The sequence below is a fragment of the Pezoporus occidentalis genome, unplaced genomic scaffold (genome assembly GCF_034315485.1).
Source record: "Pezoporus occidentalis ecotype Australia unplaced genomic scaffold, CSIRO_AGI_Poc_V1 ctg168, whole genome shotgun sequence".
Classification (NCBI taxonomy): Eukaryota; Metazoa; Chordata; class Aves; order Psittaciformes; family Psittacidae; genus Pezoporus; species Pezoporus occidentalis.
This window is the reverse complement of record NW_026913510.1, coordinates 1,156,003-1,180,915: the sequence shown is the minus strand read 5'-3', so window position 1 is coordinate 1,180,915 and position 24,913 is coordinate 1,156,003. Positions and strand designations below refer to the sequence as shown.

General features: G+C 45.8%; 2 protein-coding genes and 1 long non-coding RNA gene across 3 annotated transcripts in view; 1 reads left to right on the top strand and 2 right to left on the bottom strand.

Moving 5' to 3' along the window:
• Nucleotides 1–345: 345 nt before the first annotated feature.
• On the top strand, nucleotides 346–5,996 carry NKX1-1 (NK1 homeobox 1). Its single transcript, XM_062613482.1, has 3 exons — nucleotides 346–1,034; nucleotides 4,723–4,925; nucleotides 5,001–5,996. The coding sequence occupies exons 1-3, from the start codon at nucleotides 572–574 to the stop codon at nucleotides 5,526–5,528; spliced, it is 1,194 nt and encodes a 397-aa protein (XP_062469466.1). The 5' UTR covers nucleotides 346–571; the 3' UTR covers nucleotides 5,529–5,996.
• Nucleotides 5,997–14,020: 8,024 nt separating this feature from the next.
• The window catches only part of LOC134161009 (uncharacterized), a 379,533-nt gene continuing 368,640 nt past the window's right edge, over nucleotides 14,021–24,913 (bottom strand). Inside the window, exon 2 of the long non-coding RNA XR_009963785.1 lies at nucleotides 14,021–14,419. This is a non-coding gene — a long non-coding RNA (uncharacterized LOC134161009). The remainder of the gene's footprint in view (nucleotides 14,420–24,913) is intronic.
• Nucleotides 14,837–24,913, bottom strand: part of UVSSA (UV stimulated scaffold protein A) — a 53,337-nt gene continuing 43,260 nt past the window's right edge. The window contains exons 12-13 of the mRNA XM_062613497.1: nucleotides 19,164–19,347; nucleotides 14,837–15,187 (exon numbers count right to left, since the gene is read on the bottom strand). Coding sequence (XP_062469481.1) covers nucleotides 15,094–15,187; nucleotides 19,164–19,347 — 278 coding nt within the window. The 3' untranslated portion in view covers nucleotides 14,837–15,093. The remainder of the gene's footprint in view (nucleotides 15,188–19,163; nucleotides 19,348–24,913) is intronic.

Genomic DNA, 24,913 nt, shown 5'->3' with positions numbered 1-24,913 from the left:
ATTGATCCCGCAATTATTTAAAAGAAAGCGTCATCTCCTCCCACTTCTCCAAATAAGGCTATTTAGATGCTTTCCAGATGAGTGGAGGTGTGCTGAAACAGAGCTGACAGCCAAGTATATCACCGCCACCACCATCCTTCACCCGCTCTCCCTCTCTGCCCCCCTCCCCCGGCACACACTTTCACCGTGTCTCTCCTCCAGTGATGAAGATTACAGACTATTACAGGCGAGGGATTAATTTGTAGCCAATTACAACCCAGTGCTAAATATGAATGCATAAATAAGATACAGCCTCGCGCCTGTGTGTACGTGTGAGCGGTGGGGGGGTAGCCTGGTGAGGATGATGAGAAGGAAGAAGGAGCAGCTGAGCGGAGGCTCTGAGCAGAGCATCACCCTGTGACTCCCGGCGGCTCCGGCCGGCTGGACCCCGGGAGCCCGGAGCCCGAGCGGGGCCGGGGAGGAGTTTCCAGCTCAACTTCGCCGGAGGAAAGCGGAGGGGGGCCGAGCAAGGAAGGGGGGGTGGGAAGGAGGGGGGGGGAAGTTGCAGCCGAGAGGGGCTCTGCAAAGAGACATGAATGTGAGCAGAGACAAGGTCGGTGACATCTCCATCCCGGCAGCGGCAGCCGCGGCGGTGACAGCGGCCGGCATCGCCGGGGAGTCCTGCGGCTTGCACGGGGAAGGCATGGACAGCCATGGGGAGCAGCGGCTCTCGGCCGGCGGCGAGCTGCCGCTCTACTCCTGCCCTGGGAACCGGGACAGGCAAGGGGACAGCCAAAGCAACACTCCCGGACAAGAGGGGGCAGTGGCCGCACTGCCTGCGGTGCACAGAACCACCTCCTTCTCCGTGCTCGACATCCTGGACCCTAACAAGTTCAACAGCAAACGGAGGCACTGCGCGGGCTTGTACAAATCGGTGGGGACCGAGTTCACGCTGGGGGCAGAGGATAAGCCCGAGGACTCAGGGACGGAGCTGGCCGAGCAAAAGGCTCTCGCCGAAGATTTCGAGACGTGCAAGAAGCCCGCAGGCCTGATAAGTAAGTGGGGCTGGGGACTCGGAGTCCCCCCGGGACTGGGGTTGCACCCAGCTCTCAGAGGAGGGGGGTTGCATGCTTCTTATTCCCCTCTTCCTCCCCTGGCATCCTTGGGGGCAGCCGGCTCTCGGCGCAGTGCGAACGCTCCTTGCGCTGCTGCTACTTGGTGTAAAGAGGTGGGAAAACTGCGTTTGATGGGGGAGCGGATCGCCCGGGGCTGGCAGCGTGGCACCGGCCGGGCTCCGCTCCCTGAGAGCTGAGCAGGGACACCCCGGCTCCTCGCCCTGTGCACCCCTGCAGCGGCAGGATCAGTCCCGGGGGCCGGGCCGGGTGGGAAGGGGAGTGATCCCTCCGTCCTCATCCTCCTGGGAAAAGGCAGCCCGGGATGCGAGCTCTGGCTCAGGGAAACTCGCAAGCGGCTCGTGGAGCTGAGGCTTTAGGGGACGCGAAACCCGGCCCCGGGGAGGCGAAATCCTCTCCCCGTGTCCCCGCTGTCCCCAGGCACCCAGGACATTCGCGTGTCTCCCCGCCTGGCTCCAGCGCCGCTGCCCCGGTCTCCCTCCCTCCCTCGTTCCCCGTTGCTCTGGGCGACAGATTCAATTTTCTCTCTCCCCTTGGCTTTTTTAGGACAAATCAGACTAATTGTGACAAAATGCTGGTTATCTCTGGAAAAACAATTAAATTCCTTCGATTACATTTAAGGTAAAATGTGCTTAGCAGCGTAAAGAGGCTGGATAATGGGAGAAATCGCCCCAGAGTGGCATGTAGGACTGCCTGGATCGATATCCTATTATCGAATTGTGCATATCTCTTTCAAGCACCTTGCAAACTCTTCCCTAACATCTAAATTATAGGGTCAAAATTCGGATAATTACTCGATTAAAACCTATTACACTTATTAGGGCTCGCTATTGATCGGGAATTGCATTCGACCCAAGCTCTAGATTGCTTTTTTTTTTTTTTCCTGGTCCAAATATCCCAACTTTCTCACCTCTAAACACGGCGATTGTGGGAATAGCGGAGGGTTTCCGGGAAAAGACGGTAGTTGTGGAAAAATACCTATAGCTACTCTGTGTCCTGAGAAGGGAGAGAGAAGCCGGCGAGTAGCGGGGGAATAACTTCTTGGATTGGGAAAAATAAATTCCCTGTGCCCGGGACGGGAAAGGAAAACTCGGAGCTTCCTAATCCCGCCGTAGCACGGCTCGTTTAATTAAAATTAGGCGGGGAATAAGGTCTGGAATCTCCATCCCGAGATGGAGATTTTCTAATCCTCATTTTCTCATCTCTAAAGCAAAAGCGAGAACGGGGCAGTAACAGAATTCGAAGGCGATTTTTAACTGCAGAGCGTGGCTGGGGTAATTATTCGTCTAAACTCATCTGACTTTTTGTCATACTAAATAGATCTGGGCGATCAGAAAGACTGACGAGGGCGGCCTATCGCTAATCTCACACTTTTATCTCCAGACAAGGAGAGAAATGTATTTCTCTCCCCCCTCTTAAAACAAATCTATTCGAAGGCACCACGGCTCGGGGTGCTTCGTCTGCGGACATTGCGCCCTTGGGTGCTACGGCCTTGGTGTGGCAACGGTCACGAACAGAGCTGGGACTGCTCGAAAATCACGACATTTAATTCCTCCCTTTCCCCATCGTCATTAACACTCGCTCAAACAGTGATTTTATTTAGGTGAAGTGCTCCGAAAAGTAGCGCCTGCACCAGGCAAAAGCTGAGGCTCGCCGGCATAAGGGAAGTTCGGAGAGGGTTTGCCACTCACCGCTCCTCAAACTCGTTTAATGTGACAAAACAACGCTTAAAACTCCGTTTAAAAATAACATTTAACGTTTTCCAGAAGCAAAATATCAAATCCAGCGTCGATCCCAGTCGCGGTTGTATTCGCGCTGCTATGCTCTTGTTTAAAGAATGTTTTAGTGGAGATACGGGTGGGATTTCGTGGAGTTCATTGGGGGAAAAAAATAGACTGGCACACGAGCTGTTCTTTGCCTGCTCGAGGTGAGTGGGAGCGACGTGTCGGCTCTATCCCATGCGTGGAGATCCACGCACTTCTTAGGAATTGTTGGTGGAGGAATTGGGCAGCGCCGTTCCCGGGATGTGCTACAGGTTGCGGGTGGCAGCGTGTCGGGTCGGGGAAGCTGCCGGCGCTGAACTGAAAGCTGCCAAGGGCTCCGCATGGACCCCCAGTTATCCAGGGATATTTTATGATGGGATATTTACCGGGTGAAAGGGATTGCAATCAACTTCTCTGCCCCTTTCTCTCCTAGCTAGCAAGGCATACCTGGTGTTAGCCAAAATCAACTCGTTGAACAAAATGCACTCTTTAAAAACACCCCTAATCGCAGAATCACAGAATGCTTTGGGTTGGAAGAGACCTTAAAGATCGTCTTGTTCCGGTATCCTGCCACAGGCAGGGCCACCTTCCACTAGACAAGGTTGTTCATACGGGCTTTAGGGTGTCGGTATTAGGGCACTGACCACGTTTGAGGTGAGGGCTCAGGATTTTGAGGATTAAAATAACCGAATTACGCTGGGGTAAGGGTGGCAAATGAGCGATTCAGTTTCTATTTCGCTACCTCGGTTAACCAAATTAAAGTGGCCCTTCATGGGGGCTTGCCGGGGGTGCTTCCCCGTTGTAGGTGCGAGTGGAGGGAGGTTTAGGGGTGTCTGAAACCTAAAAAAGAGAAAGGATTATATTGGGTTTATAAAGGATTACATTGATGGGCTCCCTCCGTGTCCCTGCAATCTCGGCCCAGCAGCGTGGGGATTTGCATCCCGGTTCCCCCAGAGGAGCCCTGGTCCCGGTGGGGTCAGGAGCCGCCGGCTCTCTGGAAACGGAGATCCGCTTCCAGGCTTCACGGTGACAGAATGGTCAGCAGGAGTCCAACAGCCTTAAATATCGGATAATTACCCTGTTCTCCAATGGAGACTCGTTAATTGGAGCCTAATATAAACCCAAATAAATTAAATGACCGTTAACTAGTTTGTACGTTACACAAAATGAGTTTAATTAAGTTTGTATCTGCTCTGCTAATCAATACAAGAATTTACTCCACTTTAATACTTCCATCTCAGGAGGTGACAAGAGGTCAAACCAGGCGGAGGAAGGGTTAAAAATGCCAGAGTAAAAACCAGTAAATCTCCCATGGATGCAGACATTTCTGTCGCTAAAATTGCTAAAAGCGATGTGACATTTTTGCTGCCCGCTTCCAAAACGCTGCTCGGCCTGAGCGGGGACTTCTCCCGGCAGCAGCTCCGGGGATCCCCCATTGCCTTCCCGAAGGCCTTCCCGGCCTTTGAGGTCCATGCCCTGCCCTGGCCACGTCTCCTGCCCAAGATGAGTGGCTCGGAAGGGGCAGCGCTGGCAAAGTCCCCCCGGGCTGCACAGTCCTTTCCCAGCTGCAGCCCCCGGAACGGCTCCGAGCCCTGTCCCGGCTGTTTCCGAGCCCCTGTACAGCGCAGCCGGATGAACGGCAGCGCAGCAGAGGGGTGCCCGGCCCGGCCGCATCCCCACGGCTTGTCCCGGTGCGGCGAGCATCGCGGCCCTGCTTCCCGAGCATCCCTGTCCCAATAACAGCGGGGTACCGTCGGTTGGGGTCACTCCACGGGGAGGCAGAGGACGGTGGGGAGCGCGGTCGGGACCGGGCGGTGAGTCCTAACCGCAGCTCTCATTGCCCGCAGAGGACGGCGACCTCTACAAGGCCGACGAGTGCGACCTCGACTACAGCAGCCGGCCGAGCCGCAGCCCCGACAGCGAGCTGCCGGACGACGAGGAGCTGTGCAGCGAGGAGAGCGGCAGCACCAGCAGCAGCACCAGCAGCTCGGCGGCACCCGGCGAGGCTGACGCGGGCCACCTCCACGCCGAGGCGGGCGAGGCAGGCGGCGTCCCCCCGCCTCCACCACCGCCACCGCCGCCCCCTCCGCCCCAGCAGCCGGCAGCGGGTCCCGGCGGGACGCAGCAGAGCCAAGCGGCCAAGCCCAAGAGGAAGCGGACGGGCTCGGACTCCAAGTCGGGGAAGCCCCGTCGGGCGCGGACAGCTTTCACCTACGAGCAGCTGGTGGCGCTGGAGAACAAATTCAAGTCCACGCGGTACCTGTCGGTGTGCGAGCGCCTCAACCTGGCGCTGTCCCTCAGCCTCACCGAGACGCAGGTCAAGATCTGGTTCCAGAACCGCCGCACCAAGTGGAAGAAGCAGAACCCGGGGGCCGACACCAGCGCTCCGACGGGCGGCGGCGGGGCGGGCGGCGGGGCGGGCGGAGGGCTGGGCGGTGGGGCGCTGCCCGGCGGGCTCAGCCCGCTCAGCCACTCGCCGCCCATGGGCAACCCGCTCTCCATGCACGGGCCCGGTGGCTACGCCGGACACCCCGCGGGCGGGCTGGTGTGCGCCGCGCAACTGCCCTTCCTGCCCAGCCCCGCCGTCCTCTCGCCCTTCGTCCTGGGCTCGCAGACTTACGGAGCTCCGGCCTTCTACACCCCGCACCTATAAGCCCGACGACGCTTGATCCTTCTCCTCTCCTCCATCCTGCTCTCGGCCATCCCGTCTCCGAGCGGCTTTTCCCTCCGTTCCCGAAAGGTGAAACCAACAGCCGCCCGAAACCGAGGGCGGAGGGGAAGGGGCTCCCCCCCCCCGGGGCTGCTCCACCGGCCGCAGTCGTTTCTACGACCCTTTTTGTACACGGTGTGTCCGGACTGTGCTTCTGAGGGGAAGGGGAGGAAGAGGAGGAAGTGGAAAACCTCCCTTTCCCGTGTACATACACGTAGATGTAAATCCTCGTTACCTGTATTTTTATTTTCCCCGTCCCTCGTTGCTATGTGAGTTTGATTATTTTTATTATTATTATTTATTAATTATTCTTCGTTTTTATTCTGGTCTGGCCACTCGTAAAAGACTTCGAACACAAAAAGGTTACATACCCATTTGACTCTCAGGGTAAACCAGACCTATCGGTCCTGTCCCTCGGCTCCCCCCCCCCCCCCACTCCCCAACTTCCCCACCCGTGACGTCACAGTGACGACAGTTGGGGTTTACATACGTCACTCTTCAGCGAAAGTCGGACCCGGGGAGGGGGCCGCGGGGTTGGTTTTTTCGTTGATCGTTTTTGTATATTTCTGGTTGTTACAACAACAAAAAAAAAAAGATAAAAGAAGAAGTTTTAACTTTATAATTAATGTATAAGGGAATCATGAGCAAGAGATGACCTGGAAGCACTTTGTTTGCTAAATACTTTAAATCAATCAATAAACTTCAAGGAAACGGCCGCTTCCGTGGTGGCGAGTCCCTGGGTTTCGGCTGGTTTGTTTAAGACAACTTGCCTCTGGCAAAGCCCGCTACAGATGTTTGCGCCCTTTTTTCGTTCCGTTTATTTCTTATCCACGAATGAGCTTTATTCTAATACCCCAAGAAAGGTCTTTCCCTTCTTAGTTCCCTTATTCGCGTTGTCTTAACTGACTTTGCCGATCGCTGGTGTGCAATATTAAGAACAACAAAAAATACATCGTTTTTGCCTCGTGAGAGAATCCGAGCTCTCCCGTGTTCCCGCAGCCGCGGAGGCCGGGATTTGGGATTTCTGTACATTTAATAAACCGGCTCTTTCATTCCGATTCTGCCACTTTAAGAATAAAATGGTCTTTCCGTCGCCTTTCCGCTGGTTTTAAACTAGAACCAAAGCCGCCCTTTTTGAATCCTTTCCTTACTTAATTATCTTTTTTCTCTTAACTTCAAAGGAAAAGTCTATCACGGCTGTGAACATCCCGAATGAGCTGCTTCTCTAGCCCGGACCTTTTATCCCGTTTCCACACTTCCTCCGTGATCTCAAAAATCACGATGGGGAAGAGTGAGCTCTCTTTCCACTAGTTCTTAGGTTTGGGGTGTGTGTGTCTTTTGAGGTTTTTTTCCCTTTCCCTCCCTATTTCCTCCCGCCTTCTCCCCCCAGCCCAGGAATTTGCCGACTGCCTTCCCAGGGGTGATTTTAAGAAACTGGCGCTTTACGGACCGATTTTGGGGAGCAAAGAGAGGGGATGAGCGTTTCGCATCCCCCATCCGCACCCGCTCCTCGCATCGCCGACCCCGGTGCCGGGGTGCGGGGTACCGGGGCTCCGCTCTCCCTCAGTTCCCTCCTCCTGGTCCCCTTTCTTCTGCCCCCGGCCTGGGCTGGCTGCGGGGCTCTGCGGGGAAGAGGCACCGCGTCCCGCACACCCGCTGCAGAGAGAAAGGAAGACCCAAAATCTTTCACCCTCCCGTAGAAACACCGTCTGCAGCCACCGCTGCTGTTACAGGCAAGGGGCGAGAGGAGGTGCAGAGCCCCAGGGACGCGAGTTGCGATCGGCTGGGTGGGCGCCTGCGGGGAAGATGCGGGCAGCCCTGCTCCGTTCCGCGTATTCATCTCCTTTCACCTCGAAGCGTGCAAGCGCCAGAAGTCCCCGAGCAGACTCGTTTGTGTCTCTGAAAATGAGAACTTTCACGACAAAAAAAAACGGTTTTCAGGGAAAGTATTTACAAATGGCACCTGCAGTACAGCTCCGCGCAGCTTTCACTGGTAGGAAAAAAGCGGCTCCGCTGGGAAATGGATACTCAAGCGACTATTTCACACTGTAAAACTAAACCGTTGCTGACCGGGTTGGAGCTGGTGCTATGAGCAGCTGAACTCAGCTCAGATGGGACATGACCCAGTTTAATCAAGAGATAATTCAAACACCGGAGCTCAAAACAATTCCCTTCCAGGTGGAGAACAATTCAGCTCCAACAGGGAGCTGCTCAGAGATCCCGAGTAGGTGATTTTCCTACTCCACGTCAGTTAGCATCCCACCAGTGAAACATGTTCATGTATTATTACTCACAGCTGCTGGAGGAAGAAGCCAGCCTGGGATTTCCTAGTCATTAAACTCCAACAAGGCTTTTCACAGTTTATAGCAGTGTGGAAAACAGAGCCACAGGTATCTGTCTCAGAGTAGTTTAGGAAGTTGTTGGTAATCCTGGCTCAAATGTCTCATCCAGAGGTCTGAACTCACAGAAGTCAAGAGCAAAACTGCAGAGCCTCAGCTCTTGTACATGTCCTTCCTGGTGTGCAGAGCATGCAGCAGCACAGAGCATGCCATATCCTCAAGTCCCAGATCCCAGGATACTGCCTGTATACAGAGGCTATTTAGAGCATCAGCACCACAGGGTGAACCCTCAGACGGTGCTCCTTGGTCCATGGTGTTGGACCAGGCTGCACGGTCGCAGACCTGGCATTAAGAAGCTTGATGGTATCAGCTGAGAAACACCCCTGGTCTGAGTGCTCAGCACCCATTGTGTGAAAGCCAAATGCTCTCACTGCCTGAAAGTCCCAGCTCAGACATCCATGCTCCTGCCTGTTGATGCTCTGGCTTTCTAAGAGAACAATACAGGGATTGATGCAGCAAGCTGAGGTTGCCACACTAGATGGACACAGACAGCCTCACAGCTCCCACACTGACATCCCGCCCACCCCCCAGCAAGGCCCAAAAGCTGATTCCCATGTAGTACCTACCTGATGTACCCACTACACTACACCGCACACAATGCTCTCTGCTCCTGCATGGAGGTACCTGGGGGGATGCAGCATGTTTTCAGTGAGTGATCAGTAGGAAACAGAGACCCTGGTACAGCATAAGCAGAACCTACTGTCTGAGGGGAAGACAAGCAGGACGTGTTTGCTCTGATTCATCCTGTGAGTTAGTTATTATTTTTTATATTACTTTACTATTTATTCATAACCTTCAGTGTCAGGGGATTCAGAATGCAGAACACATTCAAGAGAACACTTTACAAAGCATTTGCCAGAGGACAAATTCTCATTGCAGATACACGGAGGAGCACATTCAGAGTCTGAATCAGTGTTTTCACGTGAAGTCTTTGGCACATACCAAAGAAAATCTGGGGCATCAGCATATTTTGAACTAATTCCCATAAAGTCAATGTTAAATCCAAGGGTGCGAGTTTGTATTAGTGAGAAATGATTCCGGATATTAACTGCATCTTAGCATTGTTCACCATATGAATAAATGAGGTAAAAAGAGATGGAAACTTCTGTGCCTCTTTTACTTCACATATTTTAAGTTACACTGAAGTTCACATTCACTGAATAGACAACAATAAATACGTCTTATAATTGCTTATGCAAAACAGTCGATGTTACACCAGATCATTGCAAACTAGTGTTCTATATTATCACCCCCACTCATGCATTTCTTGGAGTTATCTCCAGTTGAGCAGGAATGTAGATTTAGTGAGTTACTTTCTTAGATGAATTCTTTAGGGTTTTCTCACATGTATTGCAGACCTGTTTCAGACTGAACTCACACTCACGTTACCTGTTTCTATTCTTACACTTCATGAGCAAAGCGTTACAAATAAAGTTTTGTCTGCATGAACTCCAATCCATTTCCCCAAAATACAACTTGCCCTTAGTCTTCCATGTTGGCAAATAACGGTTAGCTCCTTTATTACATGTATAAAATTGTCCTGCTCAAACAGAGGTGTATTTAAACTCTCAAAGGAACATTATCTTACAATGTCTGAGCAGTTTTGGTCTTCAGGTTCTGTCTCAAAGAATAAGGAAGCAAAGACAGTAGTCATAAAGCCCTTCTTAAGAGCAAATACAACACGTACAAAGATTTGCCAGACTCTGTGACATAAACCAAGGCATAGATTGGAGTGGACACTGAAGCTGAAGGGGACAGGCAAAGTAAACAAATGGTATCCTAAGTAGTTGGGATCACAAAGTAGGTTTACATAAACCGTATTCTTCTCTATCTGGTGCTTTCCCCCCCCTTTTCTGCCCATAGTGTACTATTCCACACACTCACATTACACAGATGTCTCTGGTGAATGACAGCTGTCACAGTGAAATAACCCTGACAGCAAGAGCTCTTCCTGTTTTCCTGATGCTGTCTGGCAGAGAGGTGGATTCATCATACAGAATAAGCTTCAAATCAGCTTGGGAAGTTCTCACAGCCTCAGAAACCCAGTGCTGCAAAGTCTGCAGTGCCCATTCAGAAGTCCTGGGGATGCTGGAAATCCTATGAATTGACAGGGAAACATCAAGGACACAGAGGGCAACTCATGTTCAGGACCCAAAAGTCTGGCCAAGCAGGGTCAGGCAATACCTGTAGATGATGTACTAATTTAATCTCATTACATGACAAATCTCCATCTGGCTAAAACTAGCTCATTCCCTGCAAAGTGCAAGACCTTTTAAAACACATCCTTTGTATTTTCTTCTCTGTAATGTCACAAACCAGAAACATTTTACGGTGACAGTAAAGGATGACACCACAGCAAAGAGCTGCAAGTCACAGAATATGTGGGATGATCATAGAATCATAGAACAGTTTTGGTTGGAAGGGACCTTCAAAGTTCATCTAGTCCACCCCCCCACTGCAATGAGCAGGGATATCTGCACATCACCACATGATGATGATGGACAGAGATTCACTTCCTTCAGTGAACAGCTGCTTTTTCAGAAGAAGGAAAATAAATCCACTATCCTTAGTACAAATATCTCCATTGTTGCTCATTTTCTTTCCTATTATTCCCCACAAACCACACACAACTTGCCCTGCACGTAAAAGGATTCTTTCCTGTCTTTCCACCCATAACATAGGTAGGATGACCACCTTTATTTCCCCTGCCTTGGTCCCCAGAGGCTGCATGAGAAGCACAAGAGGAAAGCATTTGGATGGGCTGCTGGCAGAGCTTCCCCTCCTTGTGCTGACCAAGAGTTTGTAGGACTGAGCAGAGCTCCGTGACCTGTTAAACATGTTGAGATTTGCAGATAAGAATGATCTGTGGAACTTAGATCAGCAGCACTGCACCTCACAGTGAGGATCTGGAGTGATGTCTGTACAGTGTTTGCGTGGAGCATGCTCTGCAGCACATCCGATCACACTCGTTTCCTGCTTCTGCTTCAGCACTGGGGAAAATAAACACTCACACACATGTGGAAGTGACATCTAATTCCTACCCTGGTCAAAACCTGTGGCAGACTCTCCTCTGGGTGCTGTTAGCCTTCAGCTGCCAAAAATACTATTACAAAAATCCAAAGATATCCCAAAGCAATTTCCAAACAAGCAGAATCATTTATTATGTTTCCATATACCTTATATAGTGCATGAGGATAAGAGTGGCTCCGTAATGGTGTTATAAATATCACAAATTAATGGTGGATGCAATGCCAGCACCTTGTCATTATGCAAATTGGAATGTCGGCAGAAATGGTTATTCAACAATCCCTTTCAAAGTAACCAGATGCCTAATGCTGCTCATTACAGCTAAACTAATTAGCACCACATTTAAACCATTTTAATAAGCTTTCTCCTTAACCCCTTGACAAGAGGGGATTTCTGATGCTACAACCATACGAGCGCTCGGCTGGGCTTGTGCTGAGGGCACTGATAGGCAGAAAAGCAAGAAGTCCACTCAAAATTACAGTATTGAAGTTCCAGACATTTAGGGACAAAGAAGCAGATTGCACTGGAGTAAAGTCTAGTTCAGTTTGCCCAGCCTCAGGTGCAGCCTGTCACTAACACAAAGCATCACTGTGCCCTCCTCCCAACACAGCAGAGCCTGCTCCCTGACCGCTCTCCTGAGCCAGTGCTAAATCTAGGCTCTGTACTACCCAGGCCTAACTAATAGTTAAAGCTCAACAAGGACATGAGTTAATTTCTTCCTCCACTCACTCAGCTTTGAAGGAGAGGAAGAAGAGGGAAAGCACCTCAGAAACATTAACAATTAATAGCTCTCTCCACTTCTTTTCTTTCAAGTCCCACAGATGGAAGGGCAATAATTTGGTCCCTATTTGTCCAGCTGCCAGGCAGACCCAGCTCTCCTCCATATGTATTTTCCAGGGCATGTACTAAGTCTTGGGAACTTTAGCATCTCACCTAGCTGAAGGGGTCCTCAGTGCTGCTGGAAGGGGAAGGTCCAGGCTGGTGTTGATTAGGCTGCTGCTCTGAGGCCTTAACAGGAAAAGGTTTATTATTTTGTTTTCACAAAAGAAAAATGTGTGGGTTTTCTTCTCCAGTAATGTTCACTCTGAGCTCACTGATGCCTTCCCCAACCTGTAAGCTGTTCTGTGTGCCTGATGCACTGTCCATGCAGAATCACTTACAAATCCGGTGTCTGGATTGCTAAAGACAAGCCTCAAGTAAGCTCAGAGAAAATCAAATCACAATGTTATTGTGCAAAAGATGGGTATGGACCCATCCTGCCTCAAGAACTTCAGAGAGGATGTGCTGAAGGATTGTTTTTATTCAGAAACCCTGCTCATATTGTGATGTCACCTATTGCCCATTTACGTCACCAAGTGCTTTGTATTAGAGCCAGTCCCTTGATTCCAACCTTAAACAGCACTACAATCATATGTGCTATAGTCTTTTCTATAGTCTTTTCCTCCCCACATGCAAGTGAGTGCTCAGGTATGAACACCCATGGAGAAGTCTGCTTTCAGTTCCCATTTTACCACCAAAACAGCACTAGTTATAAAAGGATGACTTGGGTGCATCAGCACAGCGAACTGCAGCTCAGAGTTACCACATCCTTTTAGAAACACAGACTATTCATTGAGTAGAAGTATGTTACAGCACAACTGCAAAGGCACTTGAGTTATAAAGGCAAAAGCATACAACAGAAATTATGTGAATGACATATTTATTTATTTCTCCAGAAGCCCTGAGGACAGGAATAGAAAAGTTCCAGTAGAAACATCACACAGTTTAGCAACTAAGATGCTTGCAAAGCTGAGATCTCAGAGACCTCAAACTTGTAAACTGCTGGAAGTGACACACAAAGAGGTGTGACGTTTAAAAACCAGACTGATTTATCTCAAACTTGAAAGGATTTCTATTTAAGAAAAGGAGAAAGTTCTCCAAACGTTCAAATGACGTCTGACCACGTCTAATGAGAATGTTCAAAATGGCAAAATTCAAGACCTGTTGCGTGTATGTACGCTGAGTTACCCTGTAGAGAAATCACTTGATTAAACAAGGCAATAACTAACATGGGAGGTGAAGCACTGGAAGTTCCTCAAGCACTCGATGAAGGGAAGTTACATGCTAGTAAGAGGCAGTGCTACAGAGGATGTGTGTTTAACATGTTCTCCTATGAAAAGCCAATGGTCTTTCTTGCATCAAGGCAGAAAGAGGAATTAAAAAAAATCATATCCAACTGGGTTAATTCTCCACCTTACAATGAAAGTTCTTGCAACAAAACCAGAAAAAAGGAAGTAGAAGGGCTTTAGAAAAGGGCATTGCTAACCTGGACCGAAGTCCATGCACCTGTGTCTGAGACAGCCATCTCCAAGTCGCTTGCTGGGAAACCTTAATTCTGCACAGAACAGTCATTTTAGAAAAACACCTTTTTGCATGTGCTTTTAATAAAGAAAGGGGCAGATCATACAGATCACACAACAGGATCAGGTTTAACTGGTAGATCAGACATTCAGGTCCAGATAGGAGGTTTCAGCTGCTAATTTTAGAACTGATGGGACTGAGTGGCATCATAACTGAGTATTAATAACTAAGCACACCTTTTTCTCATGTATTTCTACCACTTCCTTTTCTGATCTTGGTCTTTGGCCTTTATTTTTATTGTATGTTTTTAATTCCACTAAAGGCCAAAATGGTAACTCCATGGGGTAAAGCACACCTACTGTTTGCTGGAAATTTTCTAGTGCTGACATCTGATGTTCACAGCAAATAAGGGTTAAGTGCCACTGGACAATACAAATTCCCCAGTCTTTTTACAGGGAGAAAACATGTCTTATAAATGAACACCTTCAGTCTGGGCAGGCTCAAGAATCTCTGAAACAGTGGCACAGCAACCTTTGTGGCTCTTTTAAATGTTAATCTCCAAGATCAAAGAGCTTCATTTGGACTGTTCTGGGGTCCCAGAATCCAGTGATCTATTTTACATTCAAATGTGCAGGATGTGGTTGTTGATGGGTTTGTCTTGTTGGGGTCTTTTCGTGCGTGTGTCTTTAATAACAAAATCAGTTTAGCAGTTGATTCAACTGATCTGCTGATGAACTTGGCTTGTCCCCATCTTCAGTTTCACCTGAAGCCTTTATTGTCAAGTTAGCTATGCTGATAGTAAGAGTGGCTTTGCTTCCAGTGCAGTGGACATCTTTTGCTGAAATCAAACTTTGCTCCATTCATTATTTGAAGGCATCAGTTGATTTGGATATTTTTCTGTGTGTGTACACAAGAGGTCTTCAGAGGTAGTCAGGAGCTCCTGTGCTGCGTAATGTAGTGCACTTTCTAGATTATTAGGCTGAGCAAATCGTAGAATCATAGCGTATATGGGTTGGAAGAGACCTTAAAGCTTATTCAGTCCCAACCCCGTGCCATGGTTGGGAGCACCTAGAGCAGGTTGCTCCAAGCCCCGTCCAGCCTGGCCTTGAACACTGCCAGGGATGGGGCAGCCACAGCTTCTCTGGACAAACTGTGCCAGCGCCTCAGCACCCTCACAGGGAAGAATTTTTCCTAGTACCTAACCTAAATGTCCACTTTGTCAGTTTAAAGCCATTCCCTCTTGTTCTGTCACTACATGCCCTTGTAAAAAATCTGCCTCCAGCTTTCTTGTAGGCCCCTTTAGGTACCAAAAGGCTGCTTTGGTAGATGCCTTTCTCTGGTGGAAATCTTGACTGTTTCTAAGGCATCTTTTTTTCTAAGGCATGCAACTGGAGGCAAATTACAACACACATGTTCGTAAAGGAAGTATAAATTACACGAGCCCCTTAGGAAGGAAAAAACTCCAAACATTTCACCCAGAGTATGTACAAGTCATAAAACATGCTCTATTTCATGTATATTTCAAATAATTGAAATAATTGTGGAATGCATTCCATTCTATACTTCCACATCTTTGTCAAAATTCATGTTATTATCAAATAAGTTAAAGTTGAAAGCAAAAGAGATTATCCCAGTAAAACCACACCAAGCACAGTGTTTCAGTACAAATATGAAGATCTATGCTAAAGGTTTTGTGCACTTGCACTCTTGTAATCACCTGAAGGGTAAAGAAGATTAACAATTTAATTCAGTGCATAGTTAAACTGGTTGGCAAACTTCTCGTGCTTCCTTTGGTCCACTCGGTTCATCGCTTTCACCACCCGTTTCATGGCACCTCTGAAAGAGAAACACAAAACAATAAACCCAGTTATGTTGATTCTACACAGTATCAGAGAATGTTTATGAATGGGGGGGAATGAACTATGATTAATCACTCCCAGGCTTCTGAACACTGCGCTGATGAGGCTGAACAAATTTGTCTTGTTAACTAAATTAGCTGCAGCAATACAAATAGTTTAATTCAAGCAATGATTTTATTAACAGGAGTAAACAAATGAAAGTCCTTCAGCCTAATGGCTGTGCATTCCACCCTCTGAGCACTATTTCTGATAGTCACACACAGCAAGTTTGATTTTTCAAAAGCACCTAACTTGCTCTCGGGGTGTGTTTTGGGGGGGAAGATAACTAAAGGTATCTAACAGGACCTAAAAAACCTAAAACCCAGAAACCCTTATGAAATCTGACCTGCAGAATCTAGAATGCTTGCTGGTCAATTCATGTAACTATAACCCATGTAGCAACCTTCCTTTCAGAGGTTACTGAAACCCCATTTCATTAGCTGTGTGCAGAGTAAAATGCGTTTGCTCACACCAGCAGCATCCCCATTCCTAAGCAGCAACTTTTTAGTCCACAAATACAACACTAGTTTAGGAAGACACCAGAGATTGTCATGTATCTCTCTGCAGAGAGATGGATAACTGCTGCAGAACAGCCAAGTGTTTAGAGTTTAGCATTGTAAGGACAGTATGTCCAGTATCTTATCCTTGTATATAAGTGGAATGGGATCTCTGCTGTGTCATGATGGGCAAAAGCATTTTAGCCCTCCACAGTGACTGCTGTGCTTGAAGACAACTCTGTTGTGTTCTTCGGATTCAAAAATGAAATAAAGAAATCAACTTTGGAGCTCTTAAGCTTTCTGATGCTCTTAAATCTGATGAGTGTTGCTGCTCTTTATTTGCTGCCATTGCTGCCTCCCAGTAAAGATGGTGCCAAGAGATTATCTTCTTTTGCAAGTGACTGTTATGCTTTTGAACTGGGAGACTGGAGACACAGACAGTTTTTCCTTACACAAACTTTGAGTGAAGATCGCACAGCTGAGGTGTTGAGGGTGAGGACAATGATGCCTAGACAGCATGTGTAGGAGCAGGAGATTCTCATAACAGGCACAGAGAGAGTAAGTCTATATATCCTTTAACTGGCAAGGCAGAGGAACGTGTTCATAATTCATAATCACGAGGGGTAAGAAAGCAGAAGTCAAAAGAATGCTCTGTTCTGTTTCTGGCCCCACAGAAACTTACAGGAGCTGTTGTGCACATCTGAGTTTATCTTATCTAGGGAATTTTGTCCTTCACTGATTCTAGAGTTCCCAGATTTACAGGTTACTCTGAGTGTCTCTAGCACAAAAGCTCAGAAATCTGAGGCTGCTATTTGCAGGTGTGCTGAGATGTCACCCTGCCTCTGTTTATGAAGAAGGAAACTCTCCTGACACAACCCTGTAAAGACCTGGGTGCCCTGCCAACACAGGAGGTATACCACCTAATAAGGGCTTGGTTTGAGGAACTATGTCTCGTTTAAGAACATGGGCACTGATTGATGTCTCCTTTGATTCCTACACCAAAATGCAGTTGGCAGGTTCCATCACACATGGACGGTTTCAAGCCTAGTGATATTAGGCTCTATCACTTCTGAGGATGCTGAAGGCTGTGCAGAAGACAAGACATTCACCTACTAGTGTGCACCAAGCTCTTTCAGGATCAGGCCCTACAACCGCAGAAGTGGAGCTGGAAGGGTCAATCTCTGAGAAGCAAGCTGATGTCTGTTTTAGCTCTCCGTAACAACTTCATTTCAAAAGCCATTTTGAAACATCTCAAAACAGGGGATACTTCTACATGGTGGGATTAAAGATCTTCTCAGCAGCGACTGTAATGAAAACCAATATTCTGAAAAAATGCCTTGGGAGAGGTATGCTTTTAACAAAATTCTGCCAATGAAGTTACCAGAGTAAGGAAGATGTGGTCATGGGTTTGCACTTCAAATATTGCTAATTGGTAGGAGAAAAGTGAGCCTTTAGCAGTGCAGAGTGGCCTTGACACTTTCACGTCATGTAGGTTTTACATTAGCACCACTGGATTGTGCGATACTGTAAACGAAATGAGATCCCACTTTGATGATCTGTGTGCAATTTCACTTAACTTTATTGGCAGACTAGAGCTTGGGTTTATCACCTATACATTTCAAGTAATTTGGGGTTGTTAGAAGGAGCCAAGGTTATCATCTTATTTAGTGCTGCAAAGCATGAAACCTATTAAAACATGACAGGTTTGATACCCTATGCCCGGCACTAACACACACTCAAAATCATTAGCACAAACCACAATAAACCAAAACCAGCTTTTAAAATTTGTTTTGTGAAAGCTGATATGAAATTCTGATCATTAGAACTGTGTGTCCCTGACTTCTAAGCTAGGTGAGATAAGAATTCCACAGAAAACATGTTATTTCTGTGACTAAGAGCAATGTGGATTTGGCTTGGTTATTATAACCATTACAGCAGAAAAGGGAAAATAGAGTTTAAACAAATATTGTGCCTTGGATGCTGTTCAACTAATCCAGTATGTTTAGGGAATAATCTACCATTAATGATCTTATAATAATAATTTTGCTTTTTTCATTTGAGAACTTTAAACTCTTCACTTTCCTTTGACTACTTGAATTTTATATGTGAAACTCTTTCAATAGCTACATCTGCTTTCCATTTGAGGAAGACCAGAGCATGCTTAGGCAAATTTATGTTGCAGCCACATCTAACCAAGACTAGACATCAGAAATAGCATTACAGAGTGGACACGTGGAGGTAGTATACATTCTAAAACCATAGGCTCCCATTTCTCTCTGAGTTAGAGTGTCTGCTTTAAAGTTAACATATGTCTATGTAAGACAAGGACATGCCTTTGTTCTACATGTCTGAATGCTAATGCCATCCAAACAGGTTCTTCTCAGTCTAAATGTAGGCCAAGAGATACTGTTTTCACATGTGCAGGAAGGAGAGAGATACATACTGAAACAGCACCATGGTGGGAAGAATACTGTGTCCACATGTCTCTGGTACACCGAATAATCATCTCCAGACTCCTACACTGAGAAGAAATCTGCAGTAGGTCCCAGGCCTTGATATTTACAGAGGGCAGCAGGGGTTAAGTGAACAAGGACCATAACACAAGGATCCAAATATTCATGGCAGGGGGATTGGAACTAGATGATCTAAAGGTCCTTTCCAACCCTAACTATATACTATGATTCTTAACCAGCTAAATGCATTCTTGGTATAGGAGGAGAAAACTGTAATGACAATGTGTCCCTGAACAATACAGAGGAAGGGATCACTGTGTGGTGGGAAGGCACTGCATCAGGCCCAGCTAGCAATTTAGTATGTCCAGGAGTGAGAGAAAACACACAGTCAAAACTCTGGGAAGGTCTCTGAGCATAAACTAGAGGTGTGAGGGCAACTGTCAACATGCCAAAATCCAAGGGGTTCTGATAGATCCTTTTATTAACTGAAGTTCTGCTCAGGACAGTTTATCTTAGGCTTTCAAAAGAGAAAAACTTCATTTTCATTCCATTTACACTACTACAGTGCTTCTGATGCTGTAAATTGTGTCACTTTGAACACATCATCTTCTTTCCAGATCCAGTACTACTTGCACACGTAAAGTAGCATCCATCCGATTAATAAATGATCATCCAGAGAAGCTAGTACAGCAATTAAAGATAAAAATTTGTGAAGGATGGAAAAAAAAAAATCATAGGAATACAAATCAGGGGAATTCTGTAAATTAACTGAACATTGTCAAACAAACAACCTTGGTCATCAGTACTGGCTGCTCTTGACCCTCCAGAGATACAGAGGGCATTCCTGCTCTGCAGTTAGTGAAGAAAGTTGTTTAGTAAGTGCATGTTAATGTAGAAACAGAAAGAACCAGTGAAACATAAGGAAATAGCAATTTATCAGGCTTTAGAGAACTAAGTGTCTTACTTATTGAAGACTTCCTTCTCAAGCCTGGAACGAGAAGTGTTAGCCTGCTGCTTCAGGTCTGTCAGATTTGGGTATTTTTTCTTCTTCCCTTTCTTTTTCCCTTCTTTTCCATTAATTTTAGAGGAACCAAGATCCACTCCTGTGGCTGCTTCAATTTCTCTCATGAATTCTGGATCTCGCCACTCTGTTTAAAAGGAAAAGCACACACTTTGAAACTCCAAACCCAGGCAGAATGCAGACTCTTCTAAGGTAAAGGCTTTGTCGCTGCTAGGAGAGGACAGTCACTGTGCTGTAAGTTGCATACACAAAGAAAGACTGGATAAAGCAGTTAGCCAAAATGACAGATGTTGATGAAGCCCTGTGAGTCTGGGATTAGTAACTATTAATAGCTGCTATAGATAAAACCGTTCTGTAGGAAGACTTAAGTTTTTGCAGTACCACAGCAGCAAAATTCCAAGGAAACTATTCCATGCAGGAAAGGTGACACAAACACAGTGATTATTATTTAGAAATGGAACAAAAGGCCAACAGTGTAGCTGAGCACCTTATCTCCAGAGATAAATTCTGAGTAAGCTTTAAAATAAACCTAAGCTAAATAGAATATGTCAACTTTTGAGCAGAGTAGGGTGATGACATTGGAACTCTTCTGCATCAATCATATTTGCTTCTAAACATGAGCTGGTAGCTGACACCTAAATAGCGCTTGTGAGTATGACAACATGACCCTGTTGCCATGAGCCAAATTTTGTATCTGAAAAAGATGTCTAAATCAAGTTTATTCTCTTCACAATAATAAGAGTTAAATTTATCTCATTGAAAACCTGTTTTATGGTTTTATCAAAACTTTAATGCTTCAGAATCCCACTGTACCCTGTAAATGGATTCTGATCAGAGATGCCACCACAGGAAAAACTGTAAGCTCTTTAAGGAAACTGTGGTCTTTCACCTGTAGTAGAGCCTTGCATATCAGAACAAGGTAACACAGTAGAAAGTAAAAATGTGGCCAGAGGATGGATATCTTCAAGGGCAAAGTTAGGAAAATGGCATTTGCATTATAAGGACTTCAAGCATAGGGGTTGGGAAAAAAATGTAGCAAGCACCACTTCAAAGAATAACATGGTTCCAACTCAGCATAACTGTCAGAATTCTGCAATTTAACAACCGATAGCTACCATTCGTTATATAGGTTCTTGTATGTCTATCAGCCTTTTTTGCCTGCAGACATTCTAACACTAATGTCTACTACCCTTATTTAACATCTATGTAGGTATAGAAAAATAAACAGTCCTAAACAACTCTACAATTTCACTTACACACCAAGTGACTGTGTATAAGTCACTGAGTGTGATAAGTATTGCTAACAACATTTCAGGAAGGTCAGAGGCTATGTCCTCACTTAAGAACACAATGTTTAGGAATACCAGAGCAATTTTCCAAGGAAAGGTTAGATCTAACGTGCTATGATATGTGAAAGCAAGGACCGATTAAAATCCAACACACCAAAAGCAAGAGGAAAATGAAGCTGTGCAAGGAACTGAGCAGGAGTATAGAGGGAGAAAATAGAACGCATATAATTGATGGATCATAAGACCTCACAGACTTCTTTTTTTGAAGGAATACAGAACAGCACAATTCAGATACAGGAACGATTAATCCAAGATTAAGGAAAAGTGTCTAAACAGTTTATCTCCCAGTAATAAGAAGGCGTCACAGTTTAGGAACCCCCTGAATGGAGCAATTGTTTAAACACAACGAAAAAATGCCGGCATCCAGTAGAGATGAAATGAGCATTTGAGTAAAATGAAGGAGCAATTTAAAAGCCTTTGAGAAAAATCAATAGAATGCCAGGAAGAGCAGCCTTTTTGAGCATCGATGGGCCCCTAAAGCTCTTCATACATTGTTACTGAGTTTAACAGCAGGGAAAAGAAAATTACACAGTTTGCAAGGGCAGGCGGGAATCAATACCGTAGTTAGTAAAGAGATGCTATTTCACATCTGACTGGCCAGCGGCCTGCCTTCACCAGCCTGTCCTGATACCTGTTTGTTAACAAGTCACTAAGGGCTGAAAAACCAGATACTCTTCAGGGTTGACACAAAAAATAGGCACTTAATTTGCTCCTGTGTGCGAACTATTGGAAAAGGATGAACGCTGCAGATTAGCAGGTCAGCGTAATCCCACCTGATTCATTGTTTCAGGACTGAAAAGCCCAAAACACCATTCTGTGGACATTAGTTAGAGTTTAAAATCTTATACTAAGTTAAAAAATGCTCTTTAATATCAATGGCAGTGTTGTCAAAACATGGGTATTATCACACAAACTGTATTATTTTACAGAATTGTTTTCCACTTCAATTACTCAAGGATGAAAATAAACCTACTATCCAATAGGAAAACTTGTAGGAAGAATTTTGGTGCAATTTAACCTCACCTCATCTTTTAATGTCATCTCAGAATTTTTCAAACTGTTGTCATTGGCAAATGATGTTGTCAATGGTAGCACTTACAGTACAGAGTGGATTCCCACTTGTGTATTTCCCATAGCAGCACTGTTCAGACTTGTTTCAACTCCTTTGTAAATAGAATCCAAACCAAACACATCCCAATGGAAACCAACCAACACCCCCCCTACTCCAAACCACAAGCCCAAACAAACAAAAGGCCATTTTCAAAGGTTGAAGAAAATACTATAAAATAAATATAAAAGTAGTGAGAAACAAAGCAGGGAAAGTGGATAAAAATATTTAGTGACATCTGGTGTATGTGCGTGCATATATATAAATGTGTGTATATGTATATATATATATGTATATCTATATATGGCTTTATAAACCTGCAAGGTTTTGCCCAATAAACTAAGCACTACAGCTTGTCCAGTATCTCCCCAGGCAGATGATCTGGACCTTTGTATAACATCTCAGCTTAACAACGGCACTCAATAATGCAACGCAGCGATGTCAACACTGGTTTGGGACTAACATACACATCTGTGTGGGCCAGAGGTGAGAATCCTCTAACAACACCAAGCTGACACTGTAATAAAAATAAATATTATGTCTAGCCTCAAGCAATGGCAATTTCACAGAAAAAATAAATCAATATTTTTCAGTGCAAGTGATTTTTAGACCAAGAGTATTAGTTTCTAGTTTGAAACTAGTCCCTCAAGAACACCTACTAGCTTAATTTGCTAGTTTAAACTTAGTTTAGGTTTGTCTGGATTGAGAGCAGTTCTCAGAAGGACTTAAGGGTGTTGGCTAATGAGAAGCTCAACGTGAGCCAGCAGTAGGCACTTGCTGCCCAGAAAGCCAACCATGTCAGGGGCTACATCACCAGCAGCATGACCAGCCCATAGAGGAAGGTGATTCTCTCCCCTGACTGCTCTCTTGACAGAGGGACATGGACCTGTTGGAGTGAGTCCAGAGGAGGCCACGAAGATGCTCAGAGGGCTGGAGCACCTCTGCTCTGGAGACAGGCTGAGCTGGACTGGTTCAGCCTGGAGAAGACTCGGGGGAGACCTTAGATCAGCTTCCAGTACCTAAAGTGGGCTACAAGAAAGCTGGGATGGGGCATTTTACAAGGGCATGTAGGGATAGGACAAGGGAGGATGGCTTTAAACTGGCAAAGGGGACATTTAGATTAGATATAAGGAAGTTCTTTAGTGCAAGGGTGGTGAGGCACTGGCACAGGTTGCCCAGAGAAGTTGTGCCCTATCCCTGGCAGTGCTCAAGGCCAGACTGAATGGGGCTTGGAGCAACCTGCTCTAGTGGAAGGTGTCCCTGCCCATGGCAGGGCGTTGGAACTGGATGAGCTTTAAGGTCCCTTCAACCCAAACCAGTCTGTGATTCTATGATAATAACTAAGTTGGGAACTCTCCTATTTGCACAACACCCAAACCACTGCCCTGGTTTCACAATCCAGCTGTGCCCATGCTGTTGCTTGGATGCCAGTTTAGAGCACTTCACTCCACATGGGCAAGAATGGAAACTGCCTGTAAACACAGCACTTCGACACATGCAAACACTAGGAGGGGTTCAGTACCCCCTGCTTTTGGGGGGTGTTGGTAACTGCCAAGCACACTAACTCAAAGACAGCCAGATCAGTATTAAAGGAAACAGGGTGGATGAGTTGCGTATTTAAAAGCACATTGATTTGACATAGACCCTTATGGATAGCAGACCAACAACTGTTCATTATGCACTGAAGGGGTTTCATGGAAGGTTTAGTAAACCTCATATATGACTGTGAAAGTGATGAAATACTGAGAGCTTAAGGGAGAACTAACTCTTTAAAGGGAGCATACTACAAGTTATCAAAATGATAAAGCCTATAGGTAAGTTTAATTAGAATGCAGAACACTCACCTAGAAAAAATAACTTAAAACGGAGAAAACTAAGGTCTTCTGGAGGAAGACAGATTAAATAAAAGCTTTGAAAACAAATCTGTCCCCTCCAATTATACACTATGTCTTTGCTGGATAGATCCCTCTCTCCCATCTTCCTTTGCAGTCCATCAACTTCCAGTAGTTCCCTGGTTGCAATCCCCCTGGCGCTCTATGAAAATCTACCTTCTGTCCATTACTAATGAGGTTTAGTTGGACTATTGCAAAAAAGTCTCTTATTCTCCTTGGAAGTCTTCCTGCCTGCGTATTCATTGCTTGCTGACTTTTTCATTGCCTGTACTCCTTACCTAGCAGTCTAGAGCTTTATCCTGGCTAAAAATGCCCAAATAATCTTGGGGAAGGATGAGCTTTCCCTCCTCACCTGAAAACAGCATAGAGGACACAAGGAGAAGTTCGTTAGTTTTGCTGTCTATCCGCATTGTTTGAAAATGAAATCCAGAGTATTGCACAGTAACACGTAAGCAATTAAATAGCAGAGGTCTGCTTGCTCTTCTCCCCAAGCCCATCACAAATATCATGCCTATTAGAACATCCAGACTAGTTATAATGCCAATAAAGCCCAAGGTGAGGGCTTCCCTTGTTCCAAGTATTTTCCAGTGGTGCTGCACAGATGCATAACATAGCAAGGCTAAGAATTCTTCTAAAACACAAGTAGTAAGTGAGTCGATATAGGAAATAGAGAATATATGAATAGATACAGGAAAAACAAGTTCCCACAGTGTGACAAAAAACCAACTCTGCCAATATCTGTGGTAACACAGTGATCCTGATTATATCAGCATTACATTACATAAATCACAGCTTTTAGGGACCAGCAAGATAAGACAAGTTCTTTTCAGAAGCATGGGAACAAGTCAAGCATTTATCACGAAATAGGTTTAATTGTCCTTAATAAACATGTTCCTTAAGATAAAGGCTATAACTCATCTGTCTGAGAAGTGTTAGGAACATTGTAACTACTGGAAATAAAGAACAAATGCAATGTTAACCTTATTCAGTGTACACATGCATCCATATTTATCACATAAGTAAGAAGCACTGCAAATGACCTGCAAATTAGAATCAACAGGAATTTAAATGAGAGAATATGGTTAGGAGCAAACCAGAAATATGATCCAGTTCTATGGATCTCAGCCTCTGCCTTTACCCACAAAAGTGTCAGCTCTTCATACAGCCTGTCACATTTGATGTCTAAAAAATGTCCTATACAGAGACTGTTGTCCAATGCGTATCTACGCTGTATCTATTCACAGATACAATACATAGACACAATAAATGAAATACACAGATACTATGTAGTTACAATCTACACAATAATTGTATAGATTATGAATAAATTGTAGATACTGTGAA

Bases quoted from the DNA above. Each gene is read 5' to 3' on its own strand.
- NKX1-1 (XM_062613482.1), top strand. From the start codon at position 572: ATGAATGTGAGCAGAGACAAGGTCGGTGACATCTCCATCCCGGCAGCG. The intron at 1,035-4,722 runs GTAAGTGGGGCT...CATTGCCCGCAG, and splicing joins GAAGCCCGCAGGCCTGATAA to AGGACGGCGACCTCTACAAG. The intron at 4,926-5,000 runs GTCCCCCCGCCT...GGCGGGACGCAG, and splicing joins AGGCGGGCGAGGCAGGCGGC to CAGAGCCAAGCGGCCAAGCC.